Source organism: Narcine bancroftii, chromosome 7 (genome assembly GCF_036971445.1).
Source record: "Narcine bancroftii isolate sNarBan1 chromosome 7, sNarBan1.hap1, whole genome shotgun sequence".
Taxonomy (NCBI): domain Eukaryota; kingdom Metazoa; phylum Chordata; class Chondrichthyes; order Torpediniformes; family Narcinidae; genus Narcine; species Narcine bancroftii.
In genome coordinates this window covers 197,145,592-197,163,668 of record NC_091475.1, presented here as the reverse complement: position 1 = coordinate 197,163,668, position 18,077 = coordinate 197,145,592, and the positions used below count along the sequence as shown (strand labels likewise).

General features: G+C 40.8%; 1 protein-coding gene across 4 annotated transcripts in view; it reads left to right on the top strand.

Annotated features, from left to right (window-relative positions):
* oca2 (oculocutaneous albinism II) overlaps positions 1–18,077 on the top strand; it is a 484,102-nt gene that overhangs the window by 372,839 nt on the left and 93,186 nt on the right. For all 4 annotated transcript variants that reach the window (XR_011342330.1, XM_069891904.1, XM_069891903.1 and 1 more), the window contains 2 exons: positions 7,055–7,182; positions 12,000–12,059. Coding sequence is in view for 3 of the 4 variants with exons in the window: in XM_069891904.1 (XP_069748005.1) it covers positions 7,055–7,182; positions 12,000–12,059 (188 nt within the window). In the remaining variant the exon portion in view is untranslated. The remainder of the gene's footprint in view (positions 1–7,054; positions 7,183–11,999; positions 12,060–18,077) is intronic.

Below are 18,077 nucleotides of genomic sequence, written 5' to 3'. Positions count from 1 at the left end.
GCTTGTGTGCCAGAAGGGCCTGTGTCCGTGCTGTTATGTCTAAATAAATGTAAATATTTACATTATCACAATTAACAATGGACGGATGGCTTCCAATACACCTATATCAGTGATTCATCCTGTTTGAATCCATATCTTCAGATTCTAATTTGGAATTCCACCTTTTTCGATGATAGACAACAGTCTTACTTGTGCCTGGAATTGAACAAAATTCCACAGGAATTTTGAACACAAGCTTACTTGTGATATTGTGCATTTAATATTTTTGTTTGAATTCACACATTGATTAAACTTGAAACTTGTGAATGAGTGATCTGCATAAATAGACTAGGTAGTAAGAAGTATTTCACTGATGCGATATGTTCACTAACAGTTTCCAGTCCAAAATCTGTTGATATTTGCAATTTCTGATGGTTTAGGACAGAAATTTATCATGTGAGTTCAAGATCCATAAGGTTATAGTGTATCTCTATAAAACTCTGGTTAGACCACACTTGGAATATTGAATTCTGGTAACCTCATTGTAGGAAGGATGTAGAATCTTTCAAGAGAGTACAAAGGAGATTTACTGGGATATTGCCTGAATTGGAGAGCTAATGCTTTTCACTTTGGAGCGATAATGAATGAGAAATAACTTAGAAGAGGTGCATAAGAATATAAGGTTTGACAATAAATAGCAAGTACCAAAGGACATCTATTTAAAGTGAGTGGTGGAAAGTTCAGGGGAGATTTATACACAGAGAGTGGTGAGTGCCTGGAATGCATTATGGGTTGGTGATGGAACATTCAAAAGACTCTTAGGCATATGGATTTAAGAGAAACGCAGAGGGGTAGGGCAGGATTAAATTGATGAGGAGTAGGTTTATCTAGATCGGCACATCATCGTGGGTTGAAGGACCCATACTGTGCTGTAATTTTCTTTGTTCTAGATTTTGTACTACATCATTAAATAAACCATATTTGGCTTTGTGTAGCATTAAATGATTAGCTACACATCTGAACTCATTTGGAACAGATTTCTTGAGCTCAGTGTCACATTGATTAATGAAGGCAGCAACTGCTGAGGTCACCCTGAAACCATCTCCGAAGCATGTGACCTCCACCATATTCATGTTCCCCTTCAAGTCACACACCAGTACGACTCAAAAATACATCCCAATTGTTTTATCGCTGTTTGGTCCAAATCCTGGAACCCTTCTCAATTTCACTGTCACAGAACAATTCGAGATTGGGAAGTTAGGGTTGGGAAGTATTTTCAGCCTTGTCAAAAAACTTGTTTTTTTGTTGAACTTTTGTGCACATGTGGTTGTGCTTGATATCAAGCGATGCAGAGCATATGCAAAAATATATATCGGAAAAGATGTTAGGTAAAAAAAAATGCACACATAGCATACTGAACACATATACACAGTGTGTATGTGTGTGTGTGTGTGTGTGTGTGTGTGTGTATATTTATATGTATGTGTGTATATGTATATTTATTTATATGTGTGTGTGTGTGTGTGTGTGTGTGTGTGTGTATATATATATATATATATATATATATATATATATATATATCTGGCACCTATGGGCCTTAGTAGATGTCAGATCAGTGAATTTTCCAGTTGCTTGTTGCGTGATTGGAGAATTAACTGCTAGGGGGCGCCAATGTTAAACTTTAGTATTTTTTACTTATTTTCTGTGAAATTTTTTGCCAGTTGCTTGAGGTTGGCAGTTGCTTGAATTCTGGATAATGAGGATTTTACTTTATTCATATATCTATGGTTGATACCCCTCTCTAGCCCAATGCAAGTGCATTATCCACCATTCACCCATACACTTTACAGTCAATGAAGTTTGCTTGTAATGTAATGGTGGCCAACATATACACAGCAATCGTCAAGTTGATAATGACAAGATAATTTGTTTGAGAAGTGTTGATGAGGGATACATTTCAATTAGTGCACTGTGGGAAATGCAAACTTTTTTAAATAGAGACATGTGTCTCAATCAATCTAACAGAGCAACTAGGGACTTGGTTTGAGGTTATGTCTGAAAGTCAACATCTTCAATGGAACTGCATTGGTCTCCCCTATTACACTCAGGCAAGATCTGAACAAATAATGCTCTGGCTCAGATGCAAATATTGCAAAACAAGCATTCTACAGCTTTTGCTGTTTTCTGGTAAACATTTCTCGTGTTCTATAATCAGCCAAAAAACAAGGAAAAGTCTTCTTTTAAAATTCCCTTCCTTGTTCAACAATTAAAGTTATAGGAGAAAAAAATCTTTGAACCGTAAAGTTAATATCCTTTTTTCTCTTTATATATCCCACCTCACCTGTTGAGTATTTTCCTGCATTTTGAAATTTGTTTCAAAGATCCAGCATCTGCAATCCATGGCTTTTGTTTTATTGAAATCAAATCAATTTTTTTTCTTAAACTCCTACCAGAAATGTCTGCTGCTTTTCCTCGTCTATCAAGGTAGCAGGGAATGAGTGGGTGTGATTACATCAGTGGTTTGAACTGATCAACCAATCAAAATGCAAATAATCACTGCCATGGTTACCACAACAGTGGAATGAGAGAAATGCTAGGACAGAAATTTATCATCAATAATGGGTGACAAAGATTACTGATTCATTCAGTTGTATGACAAGTGTTGCTTATGCAGAGTGAAAATTTTATAATAAAACTATATAATCTTATCTTACGCACTCTTTTCCACTTTCCTCCTGATTGTGCAAAAAGAAAAACCAATTCAGATTTTAAGGCAATTCCATTAGTGTCAGTATCAGCCTAGTTATCCTTTTGGTCCGAAAATAGAATGAGATCATAAAACATCGTTATTGAATGAAGATCTACTGGGACCCAATGCCTGAAGAGGGCGCACAAAATCAGTGACCGGTGTGGACTCGAAAGGCCAACATGGCCTGTTTCCGCTCCGTAAATGGTTATATGGTTATATGGACAAAGGAGCTGAAATAGGCAATTCAGCCCAACAAATCTACCCCGCCGTTTAATCATGAGCTGATCTATTTTCCCACTCAGCCCCACTACCTGGCCTTATCCCCATAACCTTTGATGGTCAGGCTAATCAGAAATCTTAAATACACCCACTTCTCAATTACCTGTGACAATAAATTCCGCAGATTTACCACCCTCTGGCTGAAGAAATTCCGATCATTTACAAATTGCCAATTATTGAGGAAAGCCCCAGAATTTAAAAAAAAAATGGGATTCTGCTTAAGGAAAGTTATCAACACTGGAAACTTGTGTTTTATTAAAAAAAATATTTTGAGCAGCGTGGTTAGAGCAGCGCTAAGCAGTGACCCGGGTCAGAATCCCCTGTTGTCTGTAAGGAGTTTGTACATTCTCCCCAAGTCTGCGTGGACTTGGTTTAAGGTTATGTCTGAAAATCAACATCTTCAATGACACTGGTTTCCTCCCACTCTTCGAAATGCACAGGGTGGGGGGTGTCAGTCAATTGGGTGTAATTGGGCAATACAGGCTCGTGGGCTGGAAGGGCCTGTACCGTGCTGTATGTCTAAATTTTAAAATGAGCATTTTTTGTACATTTCTTTGTTGGTTTTATGTACGAAAAGTATCATGAGAAGGGCTTGAAGGTCAAGACCAATCTGATCAGGTGGTCATTTCTGAATGACACAGGGAGTTTTTGCACAGGGCAAGTGGCTGTTCCAGAAACTGGTTTCGTGGAAGGGGTCAGAGAGTAGTCATGAAAGATTCCTTTTCTGATTGGAGGCTTCTGACCAGTGGTGTGCCCGTGGTTGGGGTGTCGGGAGCTTGGATGGGTGGGCAGTTGGGTCCAAAAACAGGGGACGACTTTTACACAGGATCGAGTATTACACGAGTATATACAGTATGAAAAATTGGAGTCACGTTATCTGTTCAGAAGCACACCCACCAATATTGTTTGATAAGGATACCTAATCATCTTTACCTTGGCAGGTCATGAAATGGCCACAGTATGCTGTCTTAAAAAGTATGTAAGCTTTGATATTTTTAAAAATATATATATTTTGTTGTCAGCATTGGTTTTAGAGTTTTAATCGCAAAAATGCTTGAAGAAAAATACAATCAATTCACATTTTTAAAACTGTCCTAAATTCAGCTTCTGAGTTGGATAGTTTTCAACAAACGATTTTTCAATTTTAGCAGTGGAATCGTGATGGAGACATGAAGTTATGAATCAAAAGTTTAAGCACTGCATTCTAAGTTAGTATTTCAAATGTATTACAGCCTTAAGACAGTGACTCCATCACTGATTCCACAGTTGCTTGTGGCATTTTCTTTGTTCAGAACTCCAATGGTAAGAAGTAATCACTGTTGCAAGAGTGGAACCAAATTAATCTCTGAAATTCCAAGACTTGTTACAATTTGAAATTAGTTTACAGGCCATAATTCAACTAGATCAAGCTAAAGTAATTATACTAATGATAGGGGTAAAGGTTATCCATTACTAAGAGCGTTGTTCAGATCTGGAATGAGATCTGAAGTGGTTTCCCGTTGCTTCTTCAGTTGCAGTATCCACACTGGATGGGTAACCCTGGTCATTGAACAGCAGATTCATCTGCCCAGCATTATTAGTTTTATAACAATAAATTCCAATATGTAGAATCTGCTTGTAAAAGCCATCCACCATCTGCAGTCCGTGGCTTCACGTGACCCTAATGGGGAGGCTAAACAGGTACTACACCTTGCCCAAGGGTGACCTGTAGGCTATCGGATGGAAGGAGCACCTTAGACCTCCTTTTGCTGAGCAATTGCACTGCACCGACACCAGCAATAAATGGATAGAAAGGGATTAGAAGGAAATGGACGTAATGCAGGCAAATGGGACTGACCCAGGATGCAGGCTTGGTCGCCATGGATGACGAGTTGGACATGTTTTGTGTTGTGTGACGTTATTACATCATTCACCACATTGGTTACTGCAGGGATATGCATAAGCCTATGCAGAAAACAAATGATATAATGGAATTCAATGATGTAGAGACATCTACACATGCAGGGTCTTGACTGAGAAACATTAACTGTTCCTCTGCGTCCACACATATGCCTGACCTACTGACTTCCTCCATTTTGTTTTTTGGTGATTCTTTGGATTTTGAATTTGATTTGATTCTCTTCAAAGAGAGAGTAATTTCCAGCATAACAGTCTGGTCACTCATCTGAGTGCTACTGGTACCATGTACTCAGTACTACCTGTCACATGATCGAGTGGTCAGTAAGTAAACCAACTCCCCCACCAGGTTTGCCTGATGCAGAGGGTGGCTAGACACCCTGCAGGATGAAAAACAAGACCTGTCAAAGGGCGGACGAACCTTCTCGTAGGCTCAACGGCCAACTAGCAAACACATGCTATGAAACTCAGAAAAGCTGGCCATTCACTGCAACAGAACTTCCCCCAGCCTTCATCGACCTCACCATGCCACTGGATCCAGGATGGGATGTCGAGAGAGTGGGTCTGGGCCTGTGCAACCCCATCTCACCTAAATCCATTCACACACATGCTGTTCCTTGCTGAGGAGTGGGGTATCCTCATACCAAATCCCACAAACTGATTGAAAGGAACCATCATTATCCTATGGGATGGATAACCAGAAGAAGATTTCCAACAAATTGAAGCAATTTTCTCCTATTTACATTTCAAGTTGTGAATTCAAGTCTGCCTTTTCTTCTTCCACTGCAGTTCCAGCAGGAGAGCTTTAAAAAAATTAGAACTTAGAAAAGCAGAGTACAGGAACAGCCCCTTCTGCCAACGTGTGTCTGCTGAACATGATATCAAACTACTTCTCTGCAGCTTGTACTTGATTAGAGAGGTGAAAATTTGATATTTTAAATAAGAGTCCTGCCTTCCTCTGACAGTGACATGGTCTAACTTGAAAGCTCCCAAGATCATTGTTTGAAAAAGAATGGGAGGTTATCCTAGTCCAGGCTCCTTGTACAAACCATGACACAATAGCATATTTGGCTGGACGTTGGTGAGGAACAATGGGAGTTTAGAGGGAAAGGGCTAGCAATCTGCCTTCCCAGCAAGTTCCAGAGAGTTAAGGACTACATTGTAAATACTTGGTGACATTTTAGGTCAAACTGAGAGAGAGTTTGCTGAGTGGTACCAAGCTGTTTGGAAGAACAAAAATGAAGATTTAGCAGATGTATTATAAGATGATGAGAGGCATAGATAAGGTGGACAACCCGCATCTTTTTTCCCCGGGGCAACAAAATCAAGTGCCAGAGGATATCAGCTTCAGTTGAGTGGAGGAAAATTTAGGGGAGATGTCAAATGTTTTTTTACACACTGAGACTGGTAGGTTCCTCAAATGCATAGCCTGGGGTGACAGAGTATGGTATAATAGAAATAATTAAAAGGCATTGCTGAGAGTGGTGGTGGAGCCTGGGACAATGGGGACATTAATAGACTCTTAGCATAGATGTTAGGAAAATAGAGGTTGATGGGTGTGACTAGATTGTTGTATTGTAGGTCAGCACAATATCATGAATTGAAGCTGTAATGTTCTATGCTCTAAGGCTTTTAGTTGATTTTCCTTTCTTCTCCAACACCACAAATAAAAGATATCCTGTTAACACAGGAACACTTAATTTTTCAGCTTTTCCTGTGATGTTGTTGGCTGCATTACTTGGCAATGTAACAGCAAAAGTAATCCATTGCTAATGGGACTGTGAAAAATGTTTCCTATAATTCCTTCCCTTCTTTTGTGTGTTTTCCAACCATTCCACTCCACTTATTTTCAGTTGTAATTGTAATATGAAATAAATACAGAAATATGAAAAAAAAACTGGTTCTCACTCTACACTAAGCCACCACCTGGAAATTCCAAATTGCTAATTGTTTTATTTTGTATCAGTCATTAGCTCTTGGCAGTGCAGTCAGATGAACAAAAGTGAGCTGTTGTTTCATGGATATTTGATAGCCAAAACTGTAACGGGTCGCTTCCAATAAAGCTCTGGGAACTACTTTTGATCAAACGTACTTATTCTCAATGTTCAATATATTGTCCATGTATTAACCCTTCTTGTGCATTTTCAACAGGTTGGATTGCAATGTTGGGCGCTATATGCTTGTTGGTGCTGGCTGACATCCAAGACTTTGAAATAATACTACACAGAATAGAATGGGCCACACTTCTTTTTTTTGCTGCGCTCTTTGTCCTGATGGAGGTACATATACACTTGTCATCAGTTCTTTTTTTGTTAAAGTTAATATGATCTGCTTAATTGTAATCAGTAAGTAAATGCACCAGTCAGGTGTTCCACTGGGCATTGACTCTCAAGAGAGTGCAAGTCTGAAACATTACTCAGACGCCAATGGTTTGGGAAATGCATCAATTATATAACGTACAAAGGGAGCTGATATAGACAAAGAGTCACATAGACATAAAACCCTTTGACCCACTGAAATTGCGGCAGCCATCATCGAAACATTTGTAATGTTGAAAGGTGTGGACAGAGTGGGTATAGAAAGTTTTTTTTTCCCCCAGTGGTGGGAGAATCTAGAACAAGGGGGCACAACCTCAGGATTGCAGGGCGTCTGCTTGGAACAGAGATGTGTAGGAATTTCTTCAGCCAGAGGGTGGTAAGTAGGTAGAATTTGTTGCCACAGGAAGTTATGGAGGTCAGGTCATTGGGTCTATTTAAGGCAGAAAATATTAGGTTCTTGATTAGCCAGGGCATCAAAGGTTATGGGCAGAGGGGCTGAGTGGAGAAATTGATCAGCTCATGATTAAATGGTGGGCCAAACTTGATGGGCTGAATAGCCCATTTCTGCTCCTATGTCTTATGGCCTTATTACATGCATCCTACTTTAACTCATTTTATTCTCCCTACGTTTCCATTGATTCCTTTCCCCAAACTCCATCTATACATCAGGGGCAATTTTCAGTGGCCAATAAACATACCATCCGGCATATTTGTAAAAGGTGAGAGGGAAAAAAAAACTAGGAACTATTTTCACTGTGATTTTGTGAAGTACCTGTTCAGCTCTAGCTCGCAAGAATTTTGGTGTGTATGCACATTGTGCAATGTTGATGACAATTCATTCATCATTATCGATACAAAAACTGATGCACCTGGAAGGAACATATGCAGTCAATTGGAGAACAGTGCTGAAGGTCAGAATTGAACCAGGGTCACTGGAGGTGAAGCAATAACTTCATCCTTGCCCTTGGGTGTGTTTCGTCTTCTGAAAAATGGTTCTGTGAATTTCAGTAGAACTAAATGTTGGACGCTGACTACAATAATACGAGGCTTCCATATCATGCATTCACATGTGAAACTACAGTTGAATTCCAGGTTATTTTATCATTGCATTGGGTTAATTACAGGCAATGAAGTGGGAATGGGAATCTTTGTTCATTTTGGGAGCACAATAAAATTCACTGAAGGATGAAAGGACTTACAAAAGCGATACTGTGTAATTGTAGAGTTTTTAAGGCAAATGAAATAATAATTAATTGAAGTTCCTTGCAATAGCTTGGTGTCATAAGCACAGAAACAGATCTTTGACTCACCCCATCTATGTTGACCTAATTGTCCATTTGAGCAAGTCCCATTTGCCTCTACTTGGCCCATATCCTTTCAGCCCTCTCCTATTCATGTATTTGTCCAAATGTCTTTTAAATGTCATAATTATATCAGCCTTTACCATGTCCTCTGGCAGCTTCTTCCACCCGTGCACCTCCCTCAATGTGGAAAAAAAATATTGCCACCGTAGGTTCTTTTTAATTCTGCCCCCACCTTAAATTTACGTCCTCCAGTTTTAGACTCTCCTACACTGGAGAAAACACAATTTTAAATTTAAATTATATTTAGACATTCAGCACAGAAACAGGCCATTTCAGCCCACGAGTCCGTGCAATCCAATTTTCGAATGGTGGGAGGAAACTGGAGTCCCCAGGGAAACCCATGCAGACACAGGAAGAACATACTAATTCCTTACAGACAGCACATATTTGAACCCCGGTCCTGATTGCTGATGGTGTAAAGGTGTGCTAACCACCTCACCAACCATCCTGCCCCCATTCATTTTATGATGATGAATTTTATCAATGGCCCTTGTGACGTATTTTTTGATAAATTCACTCCTTGGCATCATGTGCTCTGGGGAAAAGAGTCCAAGCCAATCTTGCCTCAGTCTACAATTCAAACCCTCCAGTCCCTATAACATTCTTGTGAACATTTTTGGACCCTTCCAGTTTAATGACATCTTTTCCCAAGCAAGATGAATTTGCCAATGTCCTGTGCTGTCCTGACATCCCAACTTCTCTACTCAATGCCCTTAGCAAAGAAGACAAGAATGCCAAATGCCTTTGTTACCACCCTGTCTACCTGTGTCACCATTCCAGGCCATTGCAAGCCATTTTGTTTATTGAAGATGTTAATTTCATGATCTGAAGTTCGAATCATGAATGTGAAGGGTAATAGATCCCAAACATGTTCATATTTTTGGATGAAAAGTATGGGAAAAATTTTAAAACTATAATGGCATGTTAGAAATAAAAATAAAAGTGATGTTTAGAAAATATGGCTGAGAAAAAGTGGTAAAATTACTGGTAAAAATATTTAAATAAACCTGTTTTAAGTTTGATGGACAGCTAAGTACATAACACATCAAAAGATAAGGGTTTATTCTCAGAGACCTAAGTACAATGTACCAATGCACATTGTTGCTCGCTGCAGCTACACAGGCAGGTAAACAACAAATATTAAATTATCACATGCAAAAAATAAATGATAATTTATGTAAAAGAGCAGGTAAATATTCACATTAATGCTAAATAAAATGACATTAAAACAGTGCAGTGAGGTCTTTGGTCAAAGTATTGATCTGGTTAGGGTAGTAGGGAGCGGTTAAAGAGTCTGATTATAGGTGGGGAAAAAAAATTATTGAGCCCAGAAGTGCCAAATTTCAGGCTTCTGTACCTGCTGATTGAAAGTAGCAGTGAAAAGAGAGTTTGACCAGGCGATGGTGATCCTTTATGATGTTGGCTGCTTTCTTAATGCACACCTCATGCAGATGTCTTCAATGGTTGGTGAACATGATGTGTGAAAGAATAAGTTTAATGAATATGCTTAACAAATTGGATGAGAATATAGTTGCATTGCATTGCATTGTAACATGCCCTTCCCTTTGCTATAGTGAGATAGCAACTAACACCAAGGACATCTTGTTTTTGCCAGCTTGTCTGCAGGCACCACAATGGAACATGTTGTAAAAACAAGGATTGCCAGCTGTTTGAAACTCATATGAAACTTATAGGGTCTCACACAGACCCCTGTTTGAAGGCATATAAAAATGGGATAAATTTGAGTGGGGATCAGTGTAGAGAATGAATTACTGAACTTTTTCTTTGTACCCCTCACTCCTGCTAGCATAAGACAATAAAGAAGTGATTGTGCGCTTTTTGGTTCTACTGTTGGTTTTATTACAGAGGGGGTTGGCTTTCACAAATGTTTGTCACTTTCTGCAGAGCTCTGTGTTCCTCTTCACTCATGTTTCCAAATGAGACTATGATGCAGACCTTCCACAGGGCACCTGTCAATATTTGATATTGGACAACATGCCGTATCTCCTCAGAAAGTAGAGTTGTTGGTATGTCTTCTTCACCACTGTCTCAATGTGATGGTGCCAGGAGAGGTCCTCCAATATGTTGACATAAAACTAGGAATCCTCTCCACCAGTAATGAAGACAAGTGTATGTTCCTCGGCAAAGCCTTCCTAAAGTCCACAAGAATCTCCTTCGTCTTACTGTCATTGTGAGCAAGATTGCAATTCGGTCACCATGCAACCTGATCCTCTTACCTCTATCAAATCTCTGTTTTGACTCATCATTCCCTGTTATTCTGCCAGCGATGTTGGTGGTGTCATCAGTGAATAGATTGTGTTGGAGCTGATCTTGGTGATAGCTTGGGAAAAAGCAGGGGAGCTCTGGGCGCTGCTGTGTTGATGGTCAGTGTGAAGGAGGTGAGGTTGCTGATCTGCACTGATTTGGGACTTCTGATGTGGAAGTTGAGGATTTAGTTGCAAAGTCCCATCAAGTTTATTGTCATCTGATCACACAAGTACAACCGGATGAAACAGCTTTCTCTGGTGCTTGGTGCAAAACACACAGACACACAACCAGACATAACACACATACAGCCAAACAATACAGATGCAGGATAAGTATTCAAATAGACAAATAAATAAATATTGTTTAATGAATATGAGAGTCTGGGGTGGTTAATGTGAGCAGTTCATGTGGTCATTCAGCCTGTGGAAAGAAACTGTTTCTCCGCCTGGTAGAGCTGGCACTGATACTCCTGTATCTCTTTCCCAACAGGAGCAGCTGAAAGATGCTGTGCCCAGGTGGAAGGGGTCCTCAATGATTTTGCATGCCCTCCAGTCCACAATCCTGGTAGATCATGTCAATGGGGGGAGCAGGGGCAAGGAAGATCCCAGTGATCCTCTCTGCTATTCATAGTCCTGTGATCCAATTTGCTTCAGCAAACCATACCACACTGCGGAAAGTTAATATCATGGCGGCTGGTAGCCAGTGGAGCAATAGAGTCCCAGAGTTTAATGATTCATTTTGCTGGTGCCAAACCATCAATCCAGGTAGCTATTCCTGAAATCGGAGCTGGTCTGTCACTGTATTTATCAGAGTATATAACAACAACTTAGCGTGTGAGCTGAAAGTGGAGATGATTGGTCTCAGAAGCCTGTAAATGCTTACAACTTGGCAGATGCTTCTAAAACTAAATTGAGAGCTATAATCTTCAGCAAAGCTCGTCAACCAAAAGTGATAAGCCCATGCTGGGATCTACTGCAGGAGACAACTGTGCGAATAGTAATGCCACACCACATTATCTCAAACAGAATGAATTTCTCAAATGCACACATGCTGCCTTCCCCTGTCTTTGCAATTGCAATCAAGCCCTTGCACTGGATTGATATATATTGTTTTCTTTTTCCACTGATTTAACCATTTCTATTTTAGGCGCTGGCCAACTTGCAATTGATTGACTATATTGGAGAACAGACTGCCATCTTAATAAAGGTAACTCCTTAATTCTTGAGTGGAAATCGATTTGCTGCTTCTGCCCTGAACTACCCAGAGATGTGACTGTACTCTTTCTCTCTCTCTCTCTCTCTCTCTTTCTCTCTCTCTCTCTCTCTCTCTCTCTCTCTCTCTCCTTGTCTCTGTGTCTCCCTCTCTCTGTCTCGCCCTCTATATCCCTTTCTCTATATACCTCCCTCTATGATTATATTGTCTGTTTGAAGAGTCAATAAACATTACAAATGTGGTAAATCTACCAACTTCTGAAGTAAGAGAACTCCCAAACATTCACCATCTTCTAAAGATCCAGCTGCGCTGGGTGGGTCACGTCTCCAGAATGGAGGACCATCCTCTTCCCAAGATCGTGTTATATGGCGAGCTCTCCACTGGCCACCGTGACAGAGGTGCACCAAAGAAAAGGTACAAGGACTGCCTAAAGAAATCTCTTGGTGCCTGCCACATTGACCACCGCCAGTGGGCTGATATCGCCTCAAACCGTGCATCTTGGCGCCTCACAGTTCGGCGGGCAGCAACCTCCTTTGAAGAAGACCGCAGAGCCCACCTCACTGACAAAAGGCAAAGGAGGAAAAATCCAACACCCAACCCCAACCCACCAATTTTCCCCTGCAACCGCTGCAACCGTGTCTGCCTGTCCCGCATCGGACTTGTCAGCCACAAACAAGCCTGCAGCTGACGTGGACATTTACCCCCTCCATAAATCTTAGTTAAAGAAGAAAGAGTGGATGCTAATTTTTTTTGGTTATTCGTTGCCATGATCTGGCGATTACTGACTTGGTCTTCTAAATTACTTCAAACCTGAGGATGTGTTCAAAGTTGAATTATGCTAGGTCTGGAGTCACACCAAGGCCAAAAGAGGTAAGTTCTCATACTTGAAGGATGTTAATGAAGCAGATGACCGTTTTTTAACAGTCCAGTTCTTTCATTGTTAAAATTACAGAAACTCACTTTTTTGTTTAAGATCTCAATGGGATTAATTATTTGAAATTAACTTCGCAAGTTGTGATGGTGGGAGGCTCTGGATCTCTTGACCAGAACGCAGGCTGCCAATCCAGTAACAACCACTGTGATAGAGATTAGTTATAAAAGAATTAGAAACCAGTAGGTTCTTCCCGTGGAAGTAAAGTGCATGGCTGAGACACTAAAGCAGCCATTCTCATTGCAGGCCATACACCACATGCCTCCTTTCTCCCCCCCCCCCCCCCCCCCACCTACCCACCGATCCCCTGGGCCCACAGCACATTTAAGGAGGGGACACAGACTGAAATTATAAAATTTCATTTATATATTTTTTAATGTAGTCAGTAGGAGAGAAGTACGGAAGAAAACAATTAAATTTTAACTGCTTCACAGGGAAGGGGGCCCATAAACTTTGAGTCCTAAGGGGGAACTATAGCCAAAATAAAGGTTGAGAATAGCTGCACTAAATGAATGTACTGGCATTGTAATACAGGCAAGAGAGTGGAAATATCGAGTAGGTTAATGGCAATTTTAAATTAAAAAATTAAATTTAGACATACAGCATGGTAACAGTCCCTCTCTTCGTTCCTTTTTTCCATCCATCCTTGCTCTTCTACACAAAATTATTACCCTCCCTGGCCTGGTCCTATTTCCCCACAAGCCTGTGTTGTCTAATTACTCCCTATTGACCCATTTTTGAAGGTTGGCGGCACTCGAAGGTAACCCATGCTGATGTGTTGAGAACGTAATTAACTCCTTACAGACAGCGCCAGATTTAAACCCGGGTCGCTGGCGCTATTATAGCTTTGCACTAACCGTTCCACACTATTTTAAGAGGAGGTTTTTAAAAAAAAATGGTTGAAGTATAAAACAATCCAGTCCAAGTGGGGAGCGTTCGCTGTTGCTGGATGGAGAAGGGAAGGAAAATTTGCCCTCCCAATGATGTGAGTGATATTATACATCTGGAAAATGGCAAATAGTACTCCTGTCTGGAGTGACAGTCATAAAGTTCTACAGTGCAGATAAAGGCCCTTTGGCCCAATTTGTCCATGCTGACCAAGTTATTCCCTTTGCTTGTGTTCCCTTTAAACCTTTTCTGTCCATGTCCCTGCCCAAATGCCTTCTGAAAATTATACAAACGTGCTGGAGGTACTCAGCAGGTCACACACATCCAATAGGATGTAAAAAGTGACCAATGTTTTGGGCCTGAGCCCTTTGTCAGGTATAAGCAAAATTAGACACTTTGGGGACGTGGGAGGTGTGGGGAGAGAATGATGGGCTGATGTGGGGCAAGTGTAGAGAGGGGAGCTGATAGGTAATAAGTGGAAACACAAGTAGACCATGTCTAAAACCAGAGTGAATAGATTTGGGGTGAGAGGGGAGAGCTTAAAGTGGGGCATCTTTCTTACATAGAGGGTAATAGGGACGTGGAACAAGCTGCCGCAGGAAGTGGTAGAGGCAAGTACAGTAAAATCCCCATTATCTGGAATTCAAATGACTGGCAGCCTCCAGCAACTGGCAAAAAAAATATTGGGAAGGAAATAGGTCAAAAAAATACGAAGGTTTAAGATTGGCACATCCTAGTGTTCATTTTGTCAATCTCAAGCAACCGCCAAATTCATTTATCCGGCATCTACCAATCCCCACAGGTGCTGAATACCAGGGGCTTTACTGTGCTATTGCAATGTTTTAAAGACATTTAGAAAGTGTTAGAGGGCATATGGGACAGAAGCAGGCAAATTGGGGTGGTACAGTTAACGTATGCTGTTAAAATGCCAGGGATCAGGACCAGGTTTCAAATCCCATGCCATCTGTAAGGAGTTTGACCCATGTCTGCGTGGGTTTCCTCTGGGTGCTCTGGTTTCCTCCCACCATTCAAAACGTACAGGGGGTTGTGGCCTGTGGCCATGCTGTATCTCTAAAGTTAGAAAAAAAAATAATTAAATGGGACAAGCTTAGGTAGACGATATGGTGAAGTCTCCCTGCACCTAAGTAAAATATGAGGTGATGTTGTCTCAGGTAAAGAAGAAAGTCTGTAGATGCGTGGCACTAATGCAGTACACAAAAGTCAAATGCAAATGCACAGGTTCAAGACAATGAGAAAGCATTCTCCACTCCTCAATGTAACCCGCAGATAATCAACAAGACAATACACCCATGCAGACAAACAATACATATGCAGGACAAGTATTATATAAATAAATAAATAAATAAACTTTGTTTTGTTAATATGCGAGCCTCAGATGGTTAGTGTGAGCAGTTCATTGAGTTGTCGGAATCCTCACTGCTTGTGGGAAGAAACTGTTCCTCACCCTGGTGGGTGCTGGCTCTGAATCTCTGATACTGTGAAACTCAGTCGGGGTAACACAGCATCTAAAGAGAATAGAAAGCAGTTGATATTTTGGGCATGAGCCAAAACATCAGGAGTGCCAAGCATCAGGTAGGTGCTTGTATTAAAATTGGGTGTTGGAGGGGAAGGGAAGGTGGAGAAGGGGTAAGAACAGAGGTCAACAGGTAAGAGGTAGTAGATACAGGTGGGTGGGTAGTAGAGAAAGAAGCTGAGAAGTGATGGGGAGTGCGTAGAAGTTAGCTCTTGTAATGATAGTGCGTTAGTGATTCTCCTGACCACTAGAGGGAGTCAGAGATTGGTTGCTCAGCAGATTCAGTTGGATTTAAGATGGATGTCTCCACACAGTCTTGATTCTATAGGTAATAACATATAGTTGCTTTAACAGAACCCAAGTTTCTTTATTACAATAAAAGAATCATCACTTAGTACCAGGAGTGTGCATAGTACCAGGAGTGGAGGAAAAACCAGGAATGTGCAGAGTTTGTATCAGTTGTTATCAGCAGAGAAATGGAAGGTGTGAAGGTACCTGATGTTGTAAATTGGACTGGAAATGTTGACCACAAGTGGAGGTTGTTCAAACAAAGATTCACACTTTATCTGCAAGCCATTGAACTTGATAGCAAACCCGATGCATGAAAGATTGCATAGCTACTTACCATGGCGGGACCTCAAGCACTAAAGGATTTCAATACATTTGCTTTTGCCAAGGCAGAAGACCAGGAAAAATTTGATGAAAACTGTTCAAAGAAAAATGAAAAGTTTGCGAGGAATGTCTTTGTTCACACACATAGCTGCAGGGAGAGAGCTTTCTTTCATACTATTTTAACAGACATGAAATTAAAATCAAAAACATGCAATTTTGGATTGCTGCAAGATTTAATGATATGTGACCAAATTGTGTTTGGGATTATTGATAAGAAAGTGAGAGAGAGATTGCTGAAGCGACAGAGCATACAGTAGCTGGAACTGTGAAGATATGCCACGCCAGTGAATTAGCTCTGCAGCATGTGAAAAGTTAGGTGATTGTGCAAAAGTTAATGAAAATGAAGGCATAGTTGTAGCCACAGTGTCTGTCCACACACATAAACTAGAGTAGGAAACCACAGAAATACGGAGAGACATTCAATTGTAAATGATGTGGCACTTAACATACACCACAATGGTGCCCCACCTCTGGAAATTGCAAAGGGCAGAATAACTATGCAAAGCAATGTTTTTCCAAAAGGAAGCAAAACAGAAGTGAAAGCGTGCACACTGTACACACTATAGAAGAAACGTCCCTCAGTGATACATTTTTCATTGGCCTGGTAGTGCAGGAAGATTATAAGCCAACAGACACTGAAGAGTGAAAAGAGTTGAGCAGGATAAGTGGACTATGCCATTGTCAAATGGAGCAAATATTTCTTTCAAGCTGGACACTGGGGCAAAGGTCAATTTGATCATGAGTGCAACATCAGGGCAATGAAGATAAAGCCATACACCATGCAAATCCTCTTTAGCTCAAAGCCTACAATGGGCAGAGCATCAACGTGAAAGGTACATGTTAACTTAAGGTGACAGTTAAAGATAAAGAGCACCACCTCATATTTGCAGTAGTCATGTACATGAATCACCGCTTGATGACAAAGCATGTGAAAACTTACTTTAACCACATTAACAGCGCCAATACACTGAACTGCATAGAGGAAATATTGGATCAACATCCAGACAGCCTCAAGGGGTTTGGAGTTCAACCATTCACCTATAAGATACATTTAAAAGAGGATGCATAGCCAGTAGTGCATGTCCCGAGCCAGGTTCCAGCATCACTAAAAGAGAAGCTCAAGCTTCTAGGGTCATAAAGAAAGTGGAGGAGCCCACAGAATGGATGAATTCAATGGTGTGTGCCAGAGAGAAGCACAGTGACCTATGCGTGTGCAAGGACCCAAAATACTTGAAGGCCAATATAAAGAGGGAACATTATCAGATTCTGACCAGGGAGGGAATTACAAGTGATGTGGCTGGTGAAAAGTTTTTCACTAAATTGGATGCATCCCAGGGCCTTCGGGAAATAAAACTGCAGTGGCTGATACTTCTGTCTGAGGATTCTTTTTAGAATTTCCTCAGCTCTAGAAGTTTTCCACAGGACAATGGAGCACATGATAGAAAGCATAAATGGGGTGCGTGTGTACATTGTAAGGTAAAACATCATGAGATGGGAATGTGTAGGGAGTTACCCTGTACAGGGCAGTAACAAGAAGGGGAGGTGTCCTTGTACTCCTGTTAGGTAAAACATCATGAGATGGGAATGTACAGGGCTGTAACAAGATGTGAATGCATCCTTGTACTTACAAGATAAGAGAGACATTGATGGATTGAGAGGCAGGAAGCTAGCAGGGAAAGGATAGCAACAGTTTTAGTCATTGGACAAGTAATGATATGATGATGTTCTAAGCACATATCCAAGGGTATAAAAAATCACCATTTTGCTGATAACGGCAGAATGCATTCTCCGACTAACATGGTTAGTCGCAAGTGTTACAATCCGGTAATAAAGAACAAAGAACCCTGATTTCGACTCAGCCTGGTGTTTGTCTCACTCATTCATGAACAAAGCAGACCTAACAACATCCACATGAGAACAACTTAACCAGAGGCTCAACAAAATGCTAAAACACATGCAGAAGTATGGATTAAAGTTAAACAGAGAA